Here is a 24434-nt window from a genome sequence, read left to right on the forward strand (position 1 = left end):
TTCAATTGTTTAACTTGGGTCAAACGTTTCAGGTAGACTTCCACAAGCTTCCCACAATAAGTTGGGTGAATTTTGGCCCATTCCTCCTAACAGAGCTGGTGTAAATGAGTCAGGTTTGTAGGTCTTCTTGCTCGCACACGCTTTTTCAGTTCTGCCCAGAAATTTTCTATAGGGTTGAGGTCAGGGCTTTGTGATGGCCACTCCAATATGTTGACTTTGTTGTCCTTAAGCCATTTTGCCACAACTTTGGAAGTATGCTTGGGGTCATTGTCCATCTGGAAGACCCATTTGTGACCAAGCTTTAACTTCCTGACTGCTGTCTTGAGGTGTTGCTTCAATAAATCTACATAATTTCCCCTCCTGATGATGCCATCCATTTTGTGAAGTGCACCAGTCCCTCCTGCAGCAAAGCTCCCCCACAACATGATGCTGCCAAACCCTGTGCTTCACGGTTTGGATGGTGTTCTTCGGCTTGCAAGCGTCCCCCTTTTTCCTCCAAACATAACAATGGTCATTATGGCCAAACAGTTAAAAAAATAAAATAATCAGACCAGAGGACATTTCTCCAAAAAGTATGATCTTTGTCCTCATGTGCAGTTGCAAACCGTAGTCTGGCTTTTTTATGGCGGTTTTGGAGCAGTGGCTTCTTCCTTGCTGAGCGGCCTGTCAGGTTATGTCGATATAGGATTAGTTTTACTGTGGATATATAGACTTTTGTACCTGTTTCCTCCAGCATCTTCACAAGGTCCTTTGTTTTTGTTCTGGGATTGATTTGCACTTTTCACACCAAAGTACGTACATCTCTAGGAGACAGAACGTGTCTCCTTCCTGAGCGGTATGATGGCTGCGTGGTCCCATGGTGTTTATCCTCTCTAGGGTATGCGGGACGCTACCGTCCCACCTGGCCAACATCCAGTGAAATTGCAGAGCGCCAAATTCAAAAACAGAAATACTCAATAAAAATCAGGGTTTGGGAACCTTTTAGAGTTTTCTATCCAAATCTACCAATTATATGCATAACCTAGTTTCTGGGCCTGAGTAACAGGCAGTTTACTTTGGGCACACTTTTAATCCGGATGTCAAAATACTGCCCCCTACCCCAGAGAGGTTAAACTTGCGTACTATTGTAGTACAGATGAATGTGGTACCTTCAGGCGTTTGGAAATTGCTCCCAAGGATGAACCAGACTTGTGGAGGTCTACAATTTTTTTCTGAGGTCTTGGCTGATTTCTTTTGATTTTCCTATGATGTCAAGCAAAGAGGCACTGAGTTTGAAGGTAGACCTTGAAATACATCCACAGGTACACCTCCAATTGACTCAAATGATGTCAGCCTATCAGAAGCTTCTAAAGCCATGACATAATTTTCAGGATTTTTCCAAGCTGTTTAAAGGCACAGTCAACTTAGTGTATGTAAACTTCTAACCCACTGGAATTGTTATATAGTGAATTATAAGTGAAATAATCTGTCTGTAAACAATTGTTGGAAAAATTACTTGTGTCATGCACAAAGTAGATGTCCTAACCGACTTGCCAAAACTATATATTGTTAACAAGAAATTTGTGGAGTGGTTGAAAAACAAGTTTTAATGACTCCAACCTAAGTGTATGTAAACTTCCGACTTCAACTGTATATTCTGTGCAGAAAGTAGGATTGCAACTGGAAAGTAAGTGTATGTAATCAACTTCCCAGTCTCTTTTCCACAGAGACTTTTTCAAAGACATCCCTAGCTAAACACACCTAACTCCTCAGTTATTTTTCAAGAACACTCATCCGTTTGTCCAAGAGCAGATACTGTATACCGGTGCTGCGGTCAGATAAGTGACAGTAAATATAGACGATGTTCTCATTCGGGAGTTGAATTAGCCCAACATGTTCCCAGGCACTGATCTAATGTCAATGTAGAATTTCCGCTGACCTCAATTTGGGGAGTTTACGCTGGTCCTAGATCTGTGCAAAATATGCGTATGTGCTGGATATGTAGCCTAGGGAGGGGTCGGGCAACGCACTAAAGGAGGGAGGGAAGAAGGAGAGAGAAGGGGAACTTGGTCAGGGGGAGCATAGTCATTCCAATTCTGCTGCGCTTGAAACTCCAGCTTCCTTCTTTGCTTCGCAATAACTAACTTACTAAAAGCTTAAACTTTTTCTCGGAAACTGTAGCTTATTTGAACGTCGGGAAAAACAACAGCAGGCTCACAGATCCGCCTCGGAGTGTCTTGGCACATTTACAAGAATTATAAAGTGAATAGCAGCTGCTTTTGGACATCATTGAAAGCAATATAAGTGCTATCAATCAGAGGACTATAGTATCAATGTTGAAGTGAAGACGGGTTGGAGATACTGTCTCACATCCCGCTGTAGCCTAACTATGGGTCGATAGTATGGACTTACCCGACTCTGGAGAGGGACAGTGCATCACGGCTGATCGGAATTTACTTCTCCGCTATTCGTGTGGAATAAAAGTTCATTAACAAACGGGAGGATTATTTAAGAGTTTCACTTAAAAGTTAGGTTTTGTTGTTTCGTGTGGAGGGATGGCGGGACCAGTTATGTTTATTTTCCTGTGGGTATTGACATGGTTCGGGGAAGTTCGGGGTGCTTCGTACCCACAGCGGTATAATCTCTACTCCGGACAGACCCAGGCGCTGCCACAGAACGGCGTCCGGGCGGCAAGCAGACACAGGTAATACACACACAAAGACACACAGACACAAACAAACACACAACGCACTGACCTCACTCACTCTGATGTCAAACGGTATACCAAACATCTGGGAGAAGCTGATGCTGATGCATTGACTATGTCAAAGCTGATTACTCAGCGAAGGATGCCAACTTGGTGAAAGGAGCAGGCTAAACATGTGTGTCTCATTTGGAGTGCAGGTGTAACACGATAAAGGAAATCAGTGTTAAATAAACAATAGTTTGTGTTTAAATGACCCAGACCCGTTATTCTCTAAGAAACTGGGCTATTATATGTTATACTACTAAGGCGCTCCTTTCTTTTCTCTCCCATGTTGTCTAAAATATAAACATCAAAGAGAGTTCGCTGGAATAGTCTCTGTCTCTCTCTGTCTCTCTCTGTGTCTCTCTCTCTCTCTCTCTCTCTCTCTCTCTCTCTCTCTCTCTCTCTCTCTCTCTCTCTCTCTCTCTCTTTCAATTCAATTCAAGGGGCTTTATTGTCATGGGAAACATGTTTACATTGCCAAAGCAAGTGAAATTGATAATAAACAAAAGTGAAAGAAACAATGAAAAAATAACAGTGAACATTACACTCACAAAAGTTCCAAAAGAATAAAGACATTTCAAATGTCATATTATGTCTATATACACAGTTGTAATGATGTGCAAATAGTTAAAGTACAAAAGGGAAATTAAATAAATGTAAAAATAGGTTATATTTACAATGGTGTTTGTTCTTCACTGGTTGCCCTTTTCTTGTGGCAACAGGTCACACATCTTGCTGCTGTGATGGCACATTGTGGTATTTCACCCAATATATATATATATATATATATATATAGGAGTTTATCAAATTTTGATTTGTTTTCGAATTCTTTGTGGGTCTGTGGAATCTGAGGGAAATATGTGTCTCTAATATGGTCATACATTTGGCAGGAGGTTAGGACGTACAGCTCTGTTTCCACAAAATTTTGTGGGCATTGTGCACATTGCCTGTCTTCTCTTGAGAGCCAGATCTGACTACGGCATCCTTTCTCAATAGCAAGGCTTTGCCCACTGAGTCTGTACATAGTCAAAGTTTCCTTAATGTTGTGTCAATCTCAGCTTGGCAAATGTGTTGTTACCTACCCTTACCACCAGGGGGTGGCCTGTCAGGTAGTCCAGGATCCAGTTGCAGAGGGAGGTGTTTAGTCCCAGGGTCCTTAGCTTAGTGATGATCTTTGAGGGCACTATGCTGTTGAACGCTGAGCTGTAGTCAATGAACAGCATTCTCACATAGGTGTTCCTCTTGTCCAGGTGGGAAAGGGCAGTGTGGAGCGCAGAAGATATTGTGTCGTCCGTGGATCTATTGGGGCTTGTAGTGGGTCCAGTGTTTCTGATGGTGTTGACGTGAGCCATGACCAGCCTTTCAAAGCACGTCATGACTACAGACGTGTGTGCTACGGGTCAGTAGTCTTTTAGGCAGCTTACCTTGGTGTTCTTGGGTACAGGGACTATAGTGGTCTGCTTTAAAGTTGTTGGTATTACAGACTCGGTCAGGGACAGGTTGAAAATGTCAGTGAAGACACTTACCAGTTGGTCAGCGCATGCTCGGAGCACACGTCCTGGTAATCCATCTGGCCCGCGGCCTTTTGAATGTTGACCTGCTTAAAGTTCTTACTCACATCGGCTACGGAGAGCGTGCATGCTTCAGTGTTTGCCTCAAAGTGCGCATAGAAGTTAATTAGCTCGTCTGGTAGGCTCGTGTCACTGGGAAGCTCGCGGCTGTGCTTCCCTTTGTAGTCCGTAATAGTTTGCAAGCCCTGCCACATCCGACGAGCGTCGGAGCCAGTGTTGTAGGATTCAATCGTAGTCCTGCATTGACACTTTGCCTGTTTAATGGTTCGTCGGAGGGCATTGCGGGATTTCTTATAAGCGTCAGAGTTGGAGTCCTGCTCCTTGAAAGCAGCAGCTCTGCCCTTTTGCTCAGTGAGGATGTTGTCTGTAATCCATGGCTTCTGGTTGGGGTGTGTACGTACGGTCACTGTGGGGACGATGTCATCGATGCACTTACTGATGAAGCCAGTGACTGATTTGGTGTACTCCTCAATGCCATTGGAAGAACCCTGGAACACAATCCAGTCTGTGCAAAACAGTCCTGTAGTTTAGCATCTGCGTCATCTGACCACATCCGTATTGAGCGAGTCACTGGTACTTCCTGCTTTAGTTTTTGCTTGTAAGCAGGAATCGGGAGGATAGAATTATGGTCAGATTTGCCAAGTGGAGGGCGAGGGATAGCTTTGTATATATCTCTCTGTGTGGAGTAAAGGTGGTCTAGAGTTTTTTTCCCTCTGGATGGACATGTAACCTGCTCGTAGAAATGAGGTAAAACGGATTAAAGTCCCCGGCCAATAGGAGCGCCGCCCCTGGATGAGCATTTTCTTGTTTTCTAAAGGCCTTATACAGCTGGTTGAAGGCTATTCTTACTGAGTCTGTACATACTCAAAACTTTCCTAAAGTTTGGGTCAGTCACAATGGTCAGGTATTCTAGCATTCTAGTTTGCACAGTTTTTTTGTATTTTTTCCCCCAATGTGTCTAGTAATCATGATTTATCTCAATCTTTTCATTCAAGACTCAATCATGGACACTATTACTTACAGTTGTGGTTGCTTTGCGTGATGTGTTGTTGTCTCGACCTTCTTGCCCTTTGTGCTGTTGTCTGTTCCCAATAATGTTTGTACCATGTTGTGTTGCTACCATGCTGTGTTGTCGTGTGTTGCTGCCTTGCTATGTTGTTGTCGTAGGTCTCTCTTCATGTAGTGGTGTGTTGTCTCTCTTGTCGTGATGTGTGTTTTGTCCTATATTTACATCTTTTTTTTTCTATTTACATTTTTTTAAATAAATAGCTTGCTTAGGGGACTCTTCTCCAGGTTAATCTCTCTGTAGGTGATGGCTTTGTTATGGAAGGTCTGTCTGTCTGTCTGTCTGTCTGTCTGTCTGTCTGTCTGTCTGTCTGTCTGTCTGTCTGTCTGTCTGTCTGTCTGTCTGTCTGTCTGTCTGTCTGTCTGTCTGTCTGTCTGTCTGTGTAGCTGAGGGTGAGACTAAATGTAACACAGATGAGCAGTCCTTCCCTCATCCAAATGTTCCATGAAAACAGCGTCTCCCCTCCCACTCACTGAGGGTGCTTACAGGAGCTCTAGGGAGGAATCATAGTGTCTAGTAACATCAGTGAATCACACGTGCACACACTCACGCACACACTCACGCACACAAAGACACGCTCACCCACTCACACACACACACACACACACACACACACACACACACACACACACACACACACACACACACACACACACACACACACACACACACACACACACACACACACACACACACACACACACACACACACACATCCTCTCTTTCGCTGTCCCTCAATGTCCCCACTCCCTCTCCCTTTCTCTCTCCATCCCTTTCTCTCTCCCTCTCCATCCCTTTCAATTCAATGCAAGGGCTTTATTGGCATGGGAACCACATGGGGTCTCGCACGCACGCACGCGCACACACACACATCCACGCACACACGCACGCACGCACACACACCACACACCAACCCACTGATATGTCTAGGTTATTGCCAGTTTAGTGTTGGGTGTGGTGAAGCGTAAGGAAGAGTTCCTCCCAGCCATGATGTACTGTAGGAGTTCCCCGTCATCAGTAGGGGTTCCCCCGTCATCAGTAGGGGTTACCCGTCATCAGTAGGGGTTCCCCCGTCATCGTCATCAGTAGGGGTACCCCCGTCATCAGTAGTGGTTCCCCCGTCATCAGTAGGAGTTCCCCCGTCATCAGTAGGAGTTCCCCCGTCATCAGTAGGAGTTCCCCCGTCATCAGTAGGAGTTCCCCCGTCATCAGTAGTGGTTCCCCCGTCATCAGTAGGAGTTCCCCCGTCATCAGTAGGAGTTCCCCCGTCATCAGTAGGGGTTCCCCGTCATCAGTAGGGGTTCCCCCGTCATCAGTAGGAGTTCCCCCGTCATCAGTAGGGGTTCCCCGTCATCAGTAGGGGTTCCCCGGTCATCAGTAGGGGTTCCCCGGTCATCAGTAGGGGTTCCCCGTCATCAGTAGGGGTTCCCCGTAATCAGTAGGGGTTCCCCCGTCATCAGTAGGAGTTGACATATGTTATAACAAAGAGTTCAAACCGGCTAGAAAGGCCTGGTTCCCAGACTCAGTGTTTCTCAACTCCAGTCCTTGAGTACACAGCACACTATGAGCCCCGGACAAAGCACAACTGATTCAACATATCAATTAATCATCAAGTCCTCAATGACTTGAATCAGTTTTTTTTTGTCCGGATCTACAACAAAAAAATGTGTACTGTTGGCGTACTGGAGGACTGAAGCTGGGGAAACACTGCCCTATCACTACAATAACACACAAGCCCATACTAAATGTGTATTAACTATATGCTACATAGCTCACTTTGATTTGCTTGGGAATTGACTGTAGGGTCGTTCCACCGAGTCGGTGCGTCTTGACAAGTGTAACTCACCTTAACATTCGGTCATAAAGATGTTCAACATTTTACCATCTCATCTCAAAAATATTTTACCATCTCAAGAGGTTAAAGAAAAACCTATTACGTGCCAAATAAAGTAACAGAGTTGACCGTAACAGGGTTGACGATTTAAATCAGCCATAAATTCCCTTGTGAAAGGAGGAATGGAGGCTTGGTATTCAACACCATAGTCCCCCTCCAAGCTCATCACCTACCTAGGGACCCTGGGACTGAATCTTTCACTCTGCAACTGGATCCTGGACGTCCTGACGGATCGGCCTAAGGTGGTGAGGGTAGGCAACAACACCTACTCCACACTGACCCTCAACATAGGGGCCCCTCCTGCGCTCCCTGTTAACCCACGATGCGCATGGCCGTGCACAACTCCAACACCATCATCGACGGTGGACTTAGCAGTGTGGTGCCAGGACAACAACCTCTCCTTCAACGTCACTAAGACCAAGGAGCTGATCGTGGACTATAGGAGAAAGAGGGGAGAGCACGCCCCCATCCACATCAACAGGGCTGTTGTGGAGTGGGTCGAGAGCTTCAAGCTCCTTGGCATCCACATCACTAAGGACTTAACATGGTCCACACACTATACACCAGCACAGTCATGAAGAGGGCACGGCAGTGCCTCTTCCCCCCTCAGGAGGCTGAAAATAATTAGCATAAATCCTCAGATCCTCATAAAGTTCTATAGCTGCACCATCGAGAGCATCTTGACTGGCTGCATCACCGCTTGGTATGGGAATTGCACCGCCCTTGAATGCAAAGTGATATAAAGGGTGATGCGGACAGCCCAGTACATCACTGGGACCGAGCTCCTTGCCATTCAGGATCTCTATATCAGGCGGTGTCAGGGAACAGCCTGGAAAAATGTCAAAGACTCCAGCCACGCAAGCCATAGACTGTTCACTCGGCTACCGTCCGGCAAAAGGTACCGGAGCATTGGCTCTCGGATCAACAGGCACCGAGACACTTCTACCCCTGAGCCAGACTTCTATATAGTCAATTAAAACCTCTTAAGGATCGGCGCTTTAAATTTTTTTTGCCTAAAATGACATACCCAAATATAACTGCCTGTAGCTCAGGCCCTGAATCCTGTATTTTATTGATACCATTTGAAAGGAAACACTTTGAAGTTTGTGGAAATGTGAAAGGAATGTAGGAGAATATAACACATTAGATCTGGTAAAAGATAATACAAAGAAAAAAACAACAGTTTTTTGTAATTTTTTTGTACCATCATCTTTGAAATACAAGAGAAAGGTCATAATGTATTATTCGAGCCCATGTGCAGTTTATATTTCGGCCACTAGATGGCAGAAGTGTTTGTGCAAAGTTTTAGACTGATCCAATGAACCATTGCATTTCTGTTCAAAATGTTGTATCAAGACTGCCCAAATGTGCCTAATTTCTTTATAACTTTGCACTCTCTTCAAACAATAGCATGGCATTCTTTCACTGTAATAGCTACTGTAAATTGGACAGTGCAGTTAGATTAACAAGAATTTAAGCTTTCTGCCAATATCAGATATGTCTATGTCCTGGGAAATGTTGTTGTTACATACAACCTCATGCTAATCTCATTAGCCTACGTTAGCTCAACCGTCCCGCAGGGGACCCACCAAGCACCAACTATCTGCACTGACCCTACGCACACTCACTAGACTTTATATACACACCATATACACACTCACTAGACTTTATATACACACCATATACACACTCACTAGACTTTATATACACACCATATATACACACTCACTAGACTTTATATACACACACCATATACACACTCACTAGACTTTATATACACACACCATATACACACTCACTAGACTTTATATACACACACCATATACACACTCACTAGACTTTATATACACACACCATATACACAGTCACTAGACTTTATGCACACACCAGATACACACTCACTAGACTTTATATACACACCATATACACACTCACTAGACTTTATATACACACACACCATATACACACTCACTAGACTTTATATACACACCATATACACACTCACTAGACTTTATATACACACCATATATACACACTCACTAGACTTTATATACACACACCATATACACACTCACTAGACTTTATATACACATACCATATACACACTCTCTAGACTTTATATACACACAATATACACACTCACTAGACTTTATATACACACCATATACACACTCACTAGACTTTATATACACACACCATATACACACTCACTAGACTTTATATACACACACCATATACACACTCACTAGACTTTATATACACACACCATATACACACTCACTAGACTTTATATACACACACCATATACACAGTCACTAGACTTTATGCACACACCAGATACACACTCACTAGACTTTATATACACACCATATACACACTCACTAGACTTTATATACACACACCATATACACACTCACTAGACTTTATATACACACCATATACACACTCACTAGACTTTATATACACACCATATACACACTCACTAGACTTTATATACACACACCATATACACACTCACTAGACTTTATATACACACCATATACACACTCACTAGACTTTATATACACACCATATACACACTCACTAGACTTTATATACACACACCATATACACACTCTCTAGACTTTATATACACACACCATATACACACTCACTAGACTTTATATACACACCATATACACACTCACTAGACTTTATATACACACCATATACACACTCACTAGACTTTATATACACACCATATACACACTCACTAGACTTTATATACACACCATATACACACTCACTAGACTTTATATACACACCATATACACACTCACTAGACTTTATATACACACACCATATACACACTCTCTAGACTTTAAATACACACCATATACACACTCACTAGACTTTATATACACACCATATATACACACTCACTAGACTTTATATACACACCATATACACACTCACTAGACTTTATATACACACCATATATACACACTCACTAGACTTTATATACACACCATATATACACACTCACTAGACTTTATATACACACCATATATACACACTCACTAGACTTTAAATACACACCAGATACACACTCACTAGACTTTATATACACACCAGATACACACTCACTAGACTTTATATACACACCATATACACACTCACTAGACTTTATATACACACCATATATACACACTCACTAGACTTTATATACACACACCATATACACACTCACTAGACTTTATATACACACACCATATACACACTCACTAGACTTTATATACACACCATATACACACTCACTAGACTTTATATACACACCATATACACACTCACTAGACTTTATATACACACCATATACACACTCACTAGACTTTATATACACACCATATACACACTCACTAGACTTTATATACACACACCATATACACACTCTCTAGACTTTAAATACACACCATATACACACTCACTAGACTTTATATACACACCATATATACACACTCACTAGACTTTATATACACACCATATACACACTCACTAGACTTTATATACACACCATATATACACACTCACTAGACTTTATATACACACCATATATACACACTCACTAGACTTTATATACACACCATATATACACACTCACTAGACTTTAAATACACACCATATACACACTCACTAGACTTTATATACACACCAGATACACACTCACTAGACTTTATATACACACCATATACACACTCACTAGACTTTATATACACACACCATATACACACTCACTAGACTTTATATACACACCATATACACACTCACTAGACTTTATATACACACCATATACACACTCACTAGACTTTATATACACACCATATACACACTCACTAGACTTTATATACACACCATATACACACTCACTAGACTTTATATACACACCATATACACACTCACTAGACTTTATATACACACCATATACATTTACATTTACATTTAAGTCATTTAGCAGACGCTCTTATCCAGAGCGACTTACAAATTGGTGCATTCACCTTATGATATCCAGTGGAACAGCCACTTTACAATAGTGCATCTAAATCTTTTAAGGGGGGGGGGGGGGGGGGGGGGGTTAGAAGGATTACTTTATCCTATCCTAGGTATTCCTTAAAGAGGTGGGGTTTCAGGTGTCTCCGGAAGGTGGTGATTGACTCCGCTGTCCTGGCGTCGTGAGGGAGTTTGTTCCACCATTGGGGTGCCAGAGCAGCGAACAGTTTTGACTGGGCTGAGCGGGAACTGTACTTCCTCAGAGGTAGGGAGGCGAGCAGGCCAGAGGTGGATGAACGCAGTGCCCTTGTTTGGGTGTAGGGCCTGATCAGAGCCTGAAGGTACGGAGGTGCCGTTCCCCTCACAGCTCCGTAGGCAAGCACCATGGTCTTGTAGCGGATGCGAGCTTCAACTGGAAGCCAGTGGAGAGAGCGGAGGAGCGGGGTGACGTGAGAGAACTTGGGAAGGTTGAACACCAGACGGGCTGCGGCGTTCTGGATGAGTTGTAGGGGTTTAATGGCACAGGCAGGGAGCCCAGCCAACAGCGAGTTGCAGTAATCCAGACGGGAGATGACAAGTGCCTGGATTAGGACCTGCGCCGCTTCCTGTGTGAGGCAGGGTCGTACTCTGCGGATGTTGTAGAGCATGAACCTACAGGAACGGGCCACCACCTTGATGTTAGTTGAGAACGACAGGGTGTTGTCCAGGATCACGCCAAGGTTCTTAGCGCTCTGGGAGGAGGACACAATGGAGTTGTCAACCGTGATGGCGAGATCATGGAACGGGCAGTCCTTCCCCGGGAGGAAGAGCAGCTCCGTCTTGCCGAGGTTCAGCTTGAGGTGGTGATCCGTCATCCACACTGATATGTCTGCCAGACATGCAGAGATGCGATTCGCCACCTGGTTATCAGAAGGGGGAAAGGAGAAGATTAATTGTGTGTCGTCTGCATAGCAATGATAGGAGAGACCATGTGAGGTTATGACAGAGCCAAGTGACTTGGTGTATAGCGAGAATAGGAGAGGGCCTAGAACAGAGCCCTGGGGGACACCAGTGGTGAGAGCACGTGGTGAGGAGACAGATTCTCGCCACGCCACCTGGTAGGAGCGACCTGTCAGGTAGGACGCAATCCAAGCGTGGGCCGCGCCGGAGATGCCCAACTCGGAGAGGGTGGAGAGGAGGATCTGATGGTTCACAGTATCAAAGGCAGCCGATAGGTCTAGAAGGATGAGAGCAGAGGAGAGAGAGTTAGCTTTAGCAGTGTGGAGCGCCTCCGTGACACAGAGAAGAGCAGTCTCAGTTGAATGACTAGTCTTGAAACCTGACTGATTTGGATCAAGAAGGTCATTCTGAGAGAGATAGCAGGAGAGCTGGCCAAGGACGGCACGTTCAAGAGTTTTGGAGAGAAAAGAAAGAAGGGATACTGGTCTGTAGTTGTTGACATCGGAGGGATCGAGTGTAGGTTTTTTCAGAAGGGGTGCAACTCTCGCTCTCTTGAAGACGGAAGGGACGTAGCCAGCGGTCAAGGATGAGTTGATGAGCGAGGTGAGGTAAGGGAGAAGGTCTCCGGAAATGGTCTGGAGAAGAGAGGAGGGGATAGGGTCAAGCGGGCAGGTTGTTGGGCGGCCGGCCGTCACAAGACGCGAGATTTCATCTGGGGAGAGAGGGGAGAAAGAGGTCAAAGCACAGGGTAGGGCAGTGTGAGCAGAACCAGCGGTGTCGTTTGACTTAGCAAACGAGGATCGGATGTCGTCAACCTTCTTTTCAAAATGGTTGACGAAGTCATCCGCAGAGAGGGAGGAGGGGGGGGGGAGGGGGAGGAGGATTCAGGAGGGAGGAGAAGGTGGCAAAGAGCTTCCTAGGGTTAGAGGCAGATGCTTGGAATTTAGAGTGGTAGAAAGTGGCTTTAGCAGCAGAGACAGAAGAGGAAAATGTAGAGAGGAGGGAGTGAAAGGATGCCAGGTCCGCAGGGAGGCGAGTTCTCCTCCATTTCCGCTCGGCTGCCCGGAGCCCTGTTCTGTGAGCTCGCAATGAGTCGTCGAGCCACGGAGCAGGAGGGGAGGACCGAGCCGGCCTGGAGGATAGGGGACATAGAGAGTCAAAGGATGCAGAAAGGGAGGAGAGGAGGGTTGAGGAGGCAGAATCAGGAGATAGGTTGGAGAAGGTTTGAGCAGAGGGAAGAGATGATAGGATGGAAGAGGAGAGAGTAGCGGGGGAGAGAGAGCGAAGGTTTGGACGGCGCGATACCATCCGAGTAGGGGCAGAGTGGGAAGTGTTGGATGAGAGCGAGAGGGAAAAGGATACAAGGTAGTGGTCGGAGACTTGGAGGGGAGTTGCAATGAGATTAGTGGAAGAACAGCATCTAGTAAAGATGAGGTCAAGCGTATTGCCTGCCTTGTGAGTAGGGGGGGAAGGTGAGAGGGTGAGGTCAAAAGAGGAGAGGAGTGGAAAGAGGGAGGCAGAGAGGAATGAGTCAAAGGTAGACGTGGGGAGGTTAAAGTCACCCAGAACTGTGAGAGGTGAGCCATCCTCAGGGAAGGAACTTATCAAGGCGTCAAGCTCATTGATGAACTCTCCAAGGGAACCTGGAGGGTGATAAATGATAAGGATGTTAAGCTTGAAAGGGCTGGTAACTGTGACAGCATGGAATTCAAAGGAGGCGATAGACAGATGGGTCAGGGGAGAAAGAGAGAATGTCCACTTGGGAGAGATGAGGATCCCAGTGCCACCACCCCGCTGACCAGAAGCTCTCGGGGTGTGCGAGAACACGTGGGCAGACGAGGAGAGAGCAGTAGGAGTAGCAGTGTTATCTGTGGTAATCCATGTTTCCGTCAGTGCCAAGAAGTCGAGGGACTGGAGGGAAGCATAGGCTGAGATGAACTCTGCCTTGTTGGCCGCAGATCGGCAGTTCCAGAGGCTGCCGGAGACCTGGAACTCCACGTGGGTCGTGCGTGCTGGGACCACCAGGTTAGGGTGGCAGCGGCCACGCGGTGTGAAGCGTTTGTATGGTCTATGCAGAGAGGAGAGAACAGGGATAGACAGACACATAGTTGACAGGCTACAGAAGAGGCTACGCTAATGCAAAGGAGATTGGAATGACAAGTGGACTACACGTCTCGAATGTTCAGAAAGTTAAGCTTACGTAGCAAAAATCTTATTGACTAAAATGATTAAAATGATGCAGTACTGCTGGCTGACTGGTGAAGTAGGCTAGCTAGCAGTGGCTGCGTTGTTGACTTTGTTTGAAAGTGTTGCTGGCTAGGTAGCCTCGATAACTGGCTAGGTAACCTCGATAACTGGCTAGATAATTACTCTAAACTACACAATTATCTTAGATACAAGGACAGCAAAGACAACTATGTAGCTAGCTAACACTACACTAATCAAATCGTTCCGTTGTACTGTTTCGGTAGAAGTTGGCTAGCTGGCTAGCTAGCAGTGTTGACAACGTTAGGACGGCGAAAATAGCTGGCTAGCTGACTTTGAAAGTGGAGCTGGCTAGGTAACCTCGATAACTGGCTAGATAATTACTCTAAACTACACAATTATCTTAGATACAAAGACAGCAAAGACAACTATGTAGCTAGCTAACACTACACTAATCAAATCGTTCCGTTGTACTGTTTCGGTAGAAGTTGGCTAGCTGGCTAGCTAGCAGTGTTGACAACGTTAGGACGGCGAAAATAGCTGGCTAGCTGACTTTGTTTGAAAGTGGAGCTGGCTAGGTAACCTCGATAACTGGCTAGATAATTACTCTAAACTACACAATTATCTTAGATACAAAGACAGCAAAGACAACTATGTAGCTAGCTAACACTACACTAATCAAATCGTTCCGTTGTAATGATTCGGTAGAAGTTGGCTAGCTGGCTAGCTAGCAGTGTTGACAACGTTAGAAGATTCGATAATTCGATAATAATCTAAACTACACAATTATCTTTGATACAAAGACGGCTATGTAGCTAGCTAAGAAAAAAGTGCTAAGATCAAACAAATCAAACCGTTGTACTGTAATGAAATGAAATTAAATGTAATACTACCTGTGGAGCAAAGCGAAATGCGACTACTCGCTCCAACCCGGAAGTTCCCCACATATACACACTCACTAGACTTTATATACACACACCATATACACACTCACTAGACTTTATATACACACCATATACACACTCACTAGACTTTATATACACACCATATACACACTCACTAGACTTTATATACACACCATATACACACTCACTAGACTTTATATACACACCATATACACACTCACTAGACTTTATATACACACACCATATACACACTCACTAGACTTTATATACACACACCATATACACACTCACTAGACTTTATATACACACCATATACACACTCACTAGACTTTATATACACACCATATACACACTCACTAGACTTTATATACACACCATATACACACTCACTAGACTTTATATACACACCATATACACACTCACTAGACTTTATATACACACCATATACACACTCACTAGACTTTATATACACACCATATATACACACTCACTAGACTTTATATACACACCAGATACACACTCACTAGACTTTATATACACACCAGATACACACTCACTAGACTTTATATACACACCATATACACACTCACTAGACTTTATATACACACCATATACACACTCACTAGACTTTATATACACACCATATACACACTCACTAGACTTTATATACACACACCATATACACACTCACTCATAGACACTACACTGTCACTCCCACACAAATCCCTCACACATTCAAACACTAAATACGCACACACACACACACACACACACACACACACACACACACACACACACACACACACACACACACACACACACACACACACACACACACACACACACACACACACACACACATAACACACATTCCTAAATACCGACACAGCACAAACAAACATAGAAACACACACACTTTTACACTCATCATTTGCTGCTGCTACTCTGTTCTTTATTTTACTCTTATTATTATCTATCCTGATGCCTAGTCACTTTACCCTGCCTTCATGTACATATCTACCTCAAATACCTTATTATTATCTATCCTGATGCCTAGTCACTTTACCCTGCCTTCATGTACATATCTACCTCAAATACCTTATTATTATCTATCCTGATGTCTAGTCACTTTACCCTGCCTTCATGTACATATCTACCTCAAATACCTTATTATTATCTATCCTGATGTCTAGTTACTTTACCCTGCCTTCATGTACGTATCTACCTCAAATACCTTATTATTATCTATCCTGATGCCTAGTCACTTTACCCTGCCTTCATGTACATATCTACCTCAAATACCTTATTATTATCTATCCTGATGCCTAGTCACTTTACCCTGCCTTCATGTACATATCTACCTCAAATACCTTATTATTATCTATCCTGATGTCTAGTCACTTTACCCTGCCTTCATGTACATATCTACCTCAAATACCTTATTATTATCTATCCTGATGTCTAGTCACTTTACCCTGCCTTCATGTACATATCTATCTCAAATACTTTATTATCTATCCTGATGCCTAGTCACTTTACCCTGCCTTCATGTACATATCTACCTCAAATACCGTATTATTATCTATCCTGATGCCTAGTCACTTTACCCTGCCTTCATGTACATATCTACCTCAAATACCGTATTATTATCTATCCTGATGTCTAGTCACTTTACCCTGCCTTCATGTACATATCTACCTCAAATACCTTATTATTATCTATCCTGATGCCCTAGTCCTGCCTTCATGTACATATCTACCTCAAATACCTTATTATTATCTATCCTGATGTCTAGTCACTTTACCCTGCCTTCATGTATATATCTCCCTCAAATACCTTATTATTATCTATCCCGATGTCTAGTCACTTTACCCTGCCTTCATGTACATATCTACCTCAAATACTTTATTATTATCTATCCTGATGCCTAGTCACTTTACCCTGCCTTCATGTACATATCTACCTCAAATACTTTATTATTATCTATCCTGATGCCCTAGTCACTTTACCCTGCCTTCATGTACATATCTACCTCAAGTACATTGCATCTCTGCAAATTGATCTGGTACTGGTACCCCCTGTACATAGCTCCACATTGATCTGGTACTGGTACTCCCTGTATATAGCTCCACATTGATCTGGTACTGGTACTCCCTGTACATAGCTCCACATTGATCTGGTACTGGTACTCCCTGTATATAGCTCCACATTGATCTGGTACTCCCTTGTACATAGCTCCACATTGATCTGGTACTGGTACTTCCTGTATTTTGCTCCACATTGATCTGGTACTGGTACTTCCTGTATTTAGCTCCACATTGATCTGGTACTGGTACTTCCTGTATTTAGCTCCACATTGATCTGGTACTGGTACTTTCTGTGTATTCAGTAGCTCCATCCTTGTGTATTTTATTTTATTCCTCTTGTGTTAGTTACATTTACATTTTTTTTATTATCATTTTCTTTTTTTTACTATGCATCATTGGGAGAGGTTCATGAGCAAATGTTTCACTGTAAAGTCTACACCAGTTGTATTTGGCGCATGTGCTCAATACAATTTGATTGGATTTGTGTGCAAGGGTGTATTAAATGCAAGCTTCACGCCAAAAAAGTTTTGCTAAATCATTTCTATCCTTTCTATGTTAACAGGGTCGACCCGTTCAGTTTTCCACCACTAAATGGCCAAAAAGAGTCAAAAGCAGCTCACCTGCTTTTACGCTGTGATTTAACTATTAGATGTTCAATGTTTCTTTAGGAAAATACATTTAAAACGAGAGTTCAGTTCACGTAACAGGTTTGACCTTAGAATGAGCGACAGCCATAAATGAATAACATTAAATGTGAGCCATTATCCATATAAAAAATTTGATTGACTGAATTCTCCATGTGGTCTATATTGAAAGGGCACTTCATTTAATATAGGTGCACAATTTCTATTTAAAATATCAAAGGGACACAAAAGGCACTCGGTACTCTTACTGTTGAAGAGCCTGCGTTATGTGTTCATGCAGCAACTCATCCTTCATCAGCTATACATCAAATTCTATTAGTCACATACAGTTGAAGTCGGAAGTTTACATACACCTTAGCCAAATACATTTAAACTCAGTTTTTCACAATTCCTAGTATTTAATCCTAGTAAAAAATCCCTTAGGTCAGTTAGGATCACCACTTAATTTTAAGAATGTAAAATGTCAGAATAATAGTAGAGATAATGATTTATTTCAGCTTTTATTTCTTTCATCACATTCCCAGTGGGTCAGAAGTTTACATACACTCAATTAGTATTTGTTAGCATTGCCTTTAAATTGTTTAACTTGGGTCAAACGCTTCAGGAAGCCTTCAACAAGCTTCCCACAATAAGTTTGGTGAATTTTGGCCCGTTCCTCCTGACAGAGCTGGTGTAACTGAGTCAGGTTTGTAGGCCTCCTTGCTCGCACACGCTTTTTCAGTTCTGCTCACAAATTTTCTATAGGAGTAGTGACCGGGTGGCCGCTTTTACAATAATATAAAATTAATAATAAGAATAATAGCCATTTAGCAGATGCTTTCATCCAAAGCGACTTACTGTCATGCGTGCATATACATTTTACGTAAGGGTTTTCCCAATAATCAAGCCAAAAACCCTGGCGTTGCAAGCACAATTAGCTACCACAGATGATGGGGGAACCCCTACAGACGATGGGGGAACTCCTACAGACGATGGAGGAACTCCTACAGACGATGGAGGAACTCCTACAGACGATGGGGGAACCCCTACAGTACGTCATGGCTGGGAGGAACCCCTACTGACGATGGAGGAACTCCTACAGACGATGGAGGAACTCCTAAAGATGATGGAGGAACCCTTACAGACTATGGAGGAACCCTTACAGACGATGGAGGAACCCCTACAGACGATGGAGGAACCCCTACAGACGATGGAGGAACTCCTACAGACGATGGATGAACTCCTACAGTCAATGGAGTCTATTGACTTTTTAAGGGGATTTTTTTATCCCGCTGTGCTACATGTTGTTTTTCTGTCTTCTGAGTGATTGATTACTCGATGGGGTTTGACACGTGATGCATGCATCAAATATGTATTTTAAAGGAAAGACAGAAACCATAATCACATTTATCAAAGAATGCAGCACTCACATGGAACGGGGATTTTTATACTCAGGACGTCTGAAAGAGAACTCTTCTCAATGCCCTCTGCTCAACTCTCATGCTCTGCTCTGCCAAAAATATTTTAGCTATCAAAACAGCTTTCTTCTCAACTGTGTGCATTCACCTTTTGATAATGATGAAGTTAAAGTCTTGTAACTTTCACAGAGGGTATTATTTTCTGTCCACTTTACAAACTGTAAATTAACACTTAACATTCCCCAAGAACTGAAGTGTTTTTCCAAAAATATCAATCATTGTACTAAGATTACTTACTTTGAAGAAATAACAAAATAATTGATTGACAATGCTGTGAACTGGGACTAGATATGAACAACACCAGTCCAGATCCTACCCTGCTGCTGACAGGGTTCTAAATGTTACTAATGATCACGCACAGTGAGCCAAGAGCATGGTTACTAATGGTCAGACACAGTGTGCTGAGGGCATGGTTACTAATGGTCAGACACAGTGAGCCGAGAGCATGCCTGGTCCAGAGCTTTATACGGGGTTGCCAGTGGTGGTGGGATACAGGTCAGAGGTCAAGAGACAAGGGTCTAAACACAGGTGTCCTGTAAAATGATGACCTCCACTTGGACCCAGTACTTGGAGGACAGGATCAGCTAACCCTCCCCTAATACTAACCTTAACCACTAGTGGGAGAAAGACTAACCTTAACCACTAGGGCTAGAAAGACTAACCTTAACCACTAGGACTAGAAAGACTAACCTTAACCACTAGTGGGAGAAAGACTAACCTTAACCACTAGTGGGAGAAAGACTAACCTTAACCACTAGTGGGAAAAAGACTAACCTTAACCACTAGTGGGAGAAAGACTAACCTTAACCACTAGTGGGAGAAAGACTAACCTTAACCACTAGTGGGAGAAAGACTAACCTTAACCACTAGTGGGAGAAAGACTAACCTTAACCACTAGTGGGAGAAAGACTAACCTTAACCACTAGTGGGAGAAAGACTAACCTTAACCACTAGTGGGAGAAAGACTAACCTGACTATAGAAGGTCCTGACTAGGTTCATTTGGTTTGGAGCAGGGGTGCCGACCGCCGTGAAGGTTGTAGTGTCTGCTGGTTTTCATCTTTTATTTCTAATCTGAAACTGATTAGCAAATACCTGGACAACGTGTTGAGTCTCAAATAGATCAATAACATTCTCTGGAGAAAGGGTTACCAAACAGGACTGTGACTCATGAGGGCTGGAGTTGGTCACCCCTGATTTACCAACATAATGCCAACCGTATTGAGACCTGGCAAAATAAATGGGTGTGAAAAGACAAGACGTCATCAATAACAACAATTTAGACAGTTATTGGACTTATTTGATCTTAGGCCAAGATACACTAGACATAACAATGTCTTTGTTTGGGTTGTGTGTTCTTACAGGAGTTGGCAACAGGTTTATCTCACCCCTGGCCGCTGTCTAATGTCAGATGGCGTCACACCTACGCCACACTCATCCTTCAATCGATCTGTTTTGTCGGACGTCGAATTCATATTAACATTTCATTAATATTCCGGAGCTTCCACCGTTCAAAAATGAAAACATAGTTCTGTACTTTTGATATCACTGCGCTGTCGCATGACTCTGCTTGAAAAAGGCAGATTAAAACTAGCTAAATTGTTACAAACATTGTGACAGGGATTTAATTGTTTGCAATTGTGAGAAAATACAAACAAAGTGGTGGCTTTCTCTGCTAAAATGATGTGCAAGGGTGTCGGTTGCCACTGCCAGCTTACTGTTGTAGCTATCTTACTGACATAGCTAGCTCTACCTTTACTAATCAGTCCGTAGATTAGCATGTTTTTCCGCGATCGCTAACCTTACTTTGTATCGTTGGGTCAGCTGATCAGTCAGCTGACTTGGGAGGCTACTGTAATGACTCTGGCAGAACAGCTGCTTCATTAAAACTCATAATAATGTAAGCAACAACTACAGTAGCTTGCTAGCTAGCTTTTGTGTTGGAAACATTCAACATTGTGTGTGCAGCACAAAGTAGGTGGCTGGTTGGTTAGCAGCATCATTTCAGTGACTAACTCAGAAGCAAGCTAATGTTGGCTGTTTTTATGCTAGCATTCGTGTCTATTGTCAAACTTCAGAAATACCGCTCATTGAAGCACACACTCCTTAGCTAAATGTGAATTGGTGCTACTAAGACTTCTCAAACCAAAACACATCTACATTATTTACAGATGTATTCTTTTAACGTTGATTAATTCAGCCTGTTTTGAGAATGAAATGGGGTTCATTAAGCGACGGCACCTAGCTAAAATTTTCAAACGTTAGAGAGCACAATGTAGCCAAATTACTTTCAAGCTATCCCATTAATCTTTTGTGAGCTATGAGACAGGTCATTGCAGGCGGAATCGACACGCTGTCTGACATAAGACAATGACCCCCAGCTAGACTCACAACATCAAAGCTGCTTCGCTAACACCTTTCAACACTGGCACTGATAAATGGTTCAATACGTCAGAGTGTCTCTCAGGCTTTTCATGCCCCTTCTGTCTCGGGTTCTCCGAGTTCTCTTCGGAATGTTTTGCTCTTTGTCATGGAAGAGGCCTGTGTAATTCTGGTCAGGCTCATTCCAGATGATGTGGTTGGTGGACAGCTCAGTGTGTGTGTGTTTGTGTGTGTATTCCCCTCAGTAGACCACAGACTAAGCCATTACCTCTCTCTCGTAGTGCATGCTGGGAGTTTGAGTGTTTGGTGTAGAGGGCTCTGTCCTAACTTATTTTCTTGATTCTGTTCTTGGTCTTTTCTTTCAATTTTATTTTCTATGGTGGAGGGTCAATGCACTATTTGTTTTAGCGGTATCCACAGGTTTTTTCAAAGCTAGGGTGGAGGAGGACAGAGTTAGTTTCCTGGGGTTTGGAAGGTGTGGTGTGTGCTATGGCTTCTCAGCCTAGCGCCGAGGAGATGCTGTTGATACGACATGGATTCAGGTGTGTTCCTGAGAATGGAGTTAAAGTGGAGGAGGTTCTGCTTGCAGTCGGTGAACAGGTAGGAGCTGAATTTATACATTCTACTTCTAGAATTAACAAAGCTATGGTTGTGTTCATGAAAAGAGCAAATATGGTTGGCAGGCTAATTGCTAGTGAAATATTTGTAAGGGGTGTGTTGGTGCCAATTTCACCTCTCTCTACCCCTTCGACCAGGGTGGTAGTCGCAAATTTGACTCTGTTTATTACGGATGATCAAATCAGGAAAGAGCTGAGTCGTTTTGGTAAGTTTGCTAGTGGTTTCCGTGTACTGTCAGCAGGTTTTCAGGCAGATGCCTTTAAGCACGTTGTTTCGTTCTGGAGGCAAGTGTTTGTTTCTGAATAACAATGAGCAACAGCTAAATGTGCATTTTAAAGTGAGGCATGGGGAGGGGCTCTGCGCAGGGTTTGCCAGCACAGATAGTCTACGGTGTTTTGAGTGTGGGGATTTGGGGCATAAGAGTTTTGCATGCCCACAAAGGCCATAGACAAGGTGAGGGCACAAGCGCCAGTGGGGGAAATCGAGGTCAACGTGCATGGGGCAATGAGATGCAGAGGCTGGGCCTAGTCATGCCAGGGATGGTGGTGTAGATGAGGCTGGGCCTAGTCAGGCTAGAGATGGTGGGGTAGCTGAGGCTGGGTCTAGTCATGCTATGGATGGTGGTGTAGCTGAGGCTGGGTCTAGTCGTGTTATGGATGGTGCTGTAGCTGAGGCTGGGTCTAGTCATGTTATGGATGGTGCTGTAGCTGAGGCTGGGTCTAGTCATGCTATGGATGGTGGTGTAGCTGAGGCTGGGTCTAGTCGTGCTATGGATGGTGGTGTAGATGAGGCTGGGTCTAGTCGTGTTATGGATGGTGCTGTAGCTGAGGCTGGGTCTAGTCATGCTATGGATGGTGGTGTAGATGAGGCTGGGTCTAGTCATGTTATGGATGGTGCTGTAGCTGAGGCTTGGCCTAGTCAGGTTACGCTAGTGGAGGAGGAGAGTATAGTGGGGAAGTGTAAGAGACTGGGGGGGAGGAGGAGGAGGGTGTCAAGCAGAAAAGGAGAAAGGGGGAGAAGAAAGGAGGTGGGAGGGGAGAGGCTGGTGTGGTCATAGGCACCATGGAACCTTTGCCTGGTGCTGGGGGGGAGGAACTGACCGGAGAGGAAGGACGGGTGGTCATGATGGGAGATGGAGATGGGGAGGAAAGTGAGTCTGAGGAAGAGGATGATGAGGTTGCAATGGGTCCGGAGCTGACAGCCAGTCAAGCAGAGGGGTCAAAGTACACGTTGAGGGAACTGACAAGGTTCCTGAATGAGACCAAGGGGAAAAAAGTTCATCTTGAGGCCTTTTTTCTGATCTGAGAAAGTTTGTAAGACCAGTACAACATGCTATGAAAAATGAGGGACATGGTGTCCTCTCACCCAGGAAATGGTTTAGTTTGAGGAAGTGGGTCACAACAGTGCGTAAGGGTCTACCTTCAGACACTGTTTAGATCACAGGTGTCAAACTCATTCCACGGGGGGCCGAGTGTCTGCGGGTTTTCGCTCCTCCCTTGTACTTGATTGATGAATTAACATCACAAATTAGTTAGGAACTCCCCACACCTGGTTGTCTAGGGCTTTATTGAAAGGAAAAACCCAAAACCTGCAGACACTAGGCCCTCCGTGGAATGAGTTTGACACCCCTGGTTTAGATGAATTGTTTTTTTCTGGCACTGGGGCTTTTTGAGCTTTGCTATTGGTCTCTTTCTTTGCTGGCCTTTCTCCCACTTCTTATGGAGACTCTTAGGGTAGGCTCGCTCAATATAAATGGCGCCAGAGATGCGGGAAAGAGGAGTGTGTTGGGTGAATATGTAAAAAAAGAAGTACAGGTGTTGTTTTTGCAGGAGACACATAGTGATGTGGTGAATTAAGTCGATTGGGGGCTCTGGTGGAAAGTGGCAAGTGTGTTGAGCCATTGGACAAATTTTAGTG

The 24434-nt window shown here is 43.8% G+C and overlaps 1 protein-coding gene across 1 annotated transcript in view; it reads left to right on the forward strand.

The window, feature by feature from the left end:
* The first annotated feature begins 2069 nt into the window (after positions 1 to 2069).
* Positions 2070 to 24434, forward strand: part of LOC120022987 (EMILIN-1-like) — an 85331-nt gene continuing 62966 nt past the window's right edge. Inside the window, exon 1 of the mRNA XM_038966938.1 lies at positions 2070 to 2683. Coding sequence (XP_038822866.1) covers positions 2535 to 2683 — 149 coding nt within the window. The 5' untranslated portion in view covers positions 2070 to 2534. The remainder of the gene's footprint in view (positions 2684 to 24434) is intronic.

Source organism: Salvelinus namaycush, chromosome 28 (genome assembly GCF_016432855.1).
Source record: "Salvelinus namaycush isolate Seneca chromosome 28, SaNama_1.0, whole genome shotgun sequence".
Taxonomy (NCBI): Eukaryota; Metazoa; Chordata; class Actinopteri; order Salmoniformes; family Salmonidae; genus Salvelinus; species Salvelinus namaycush.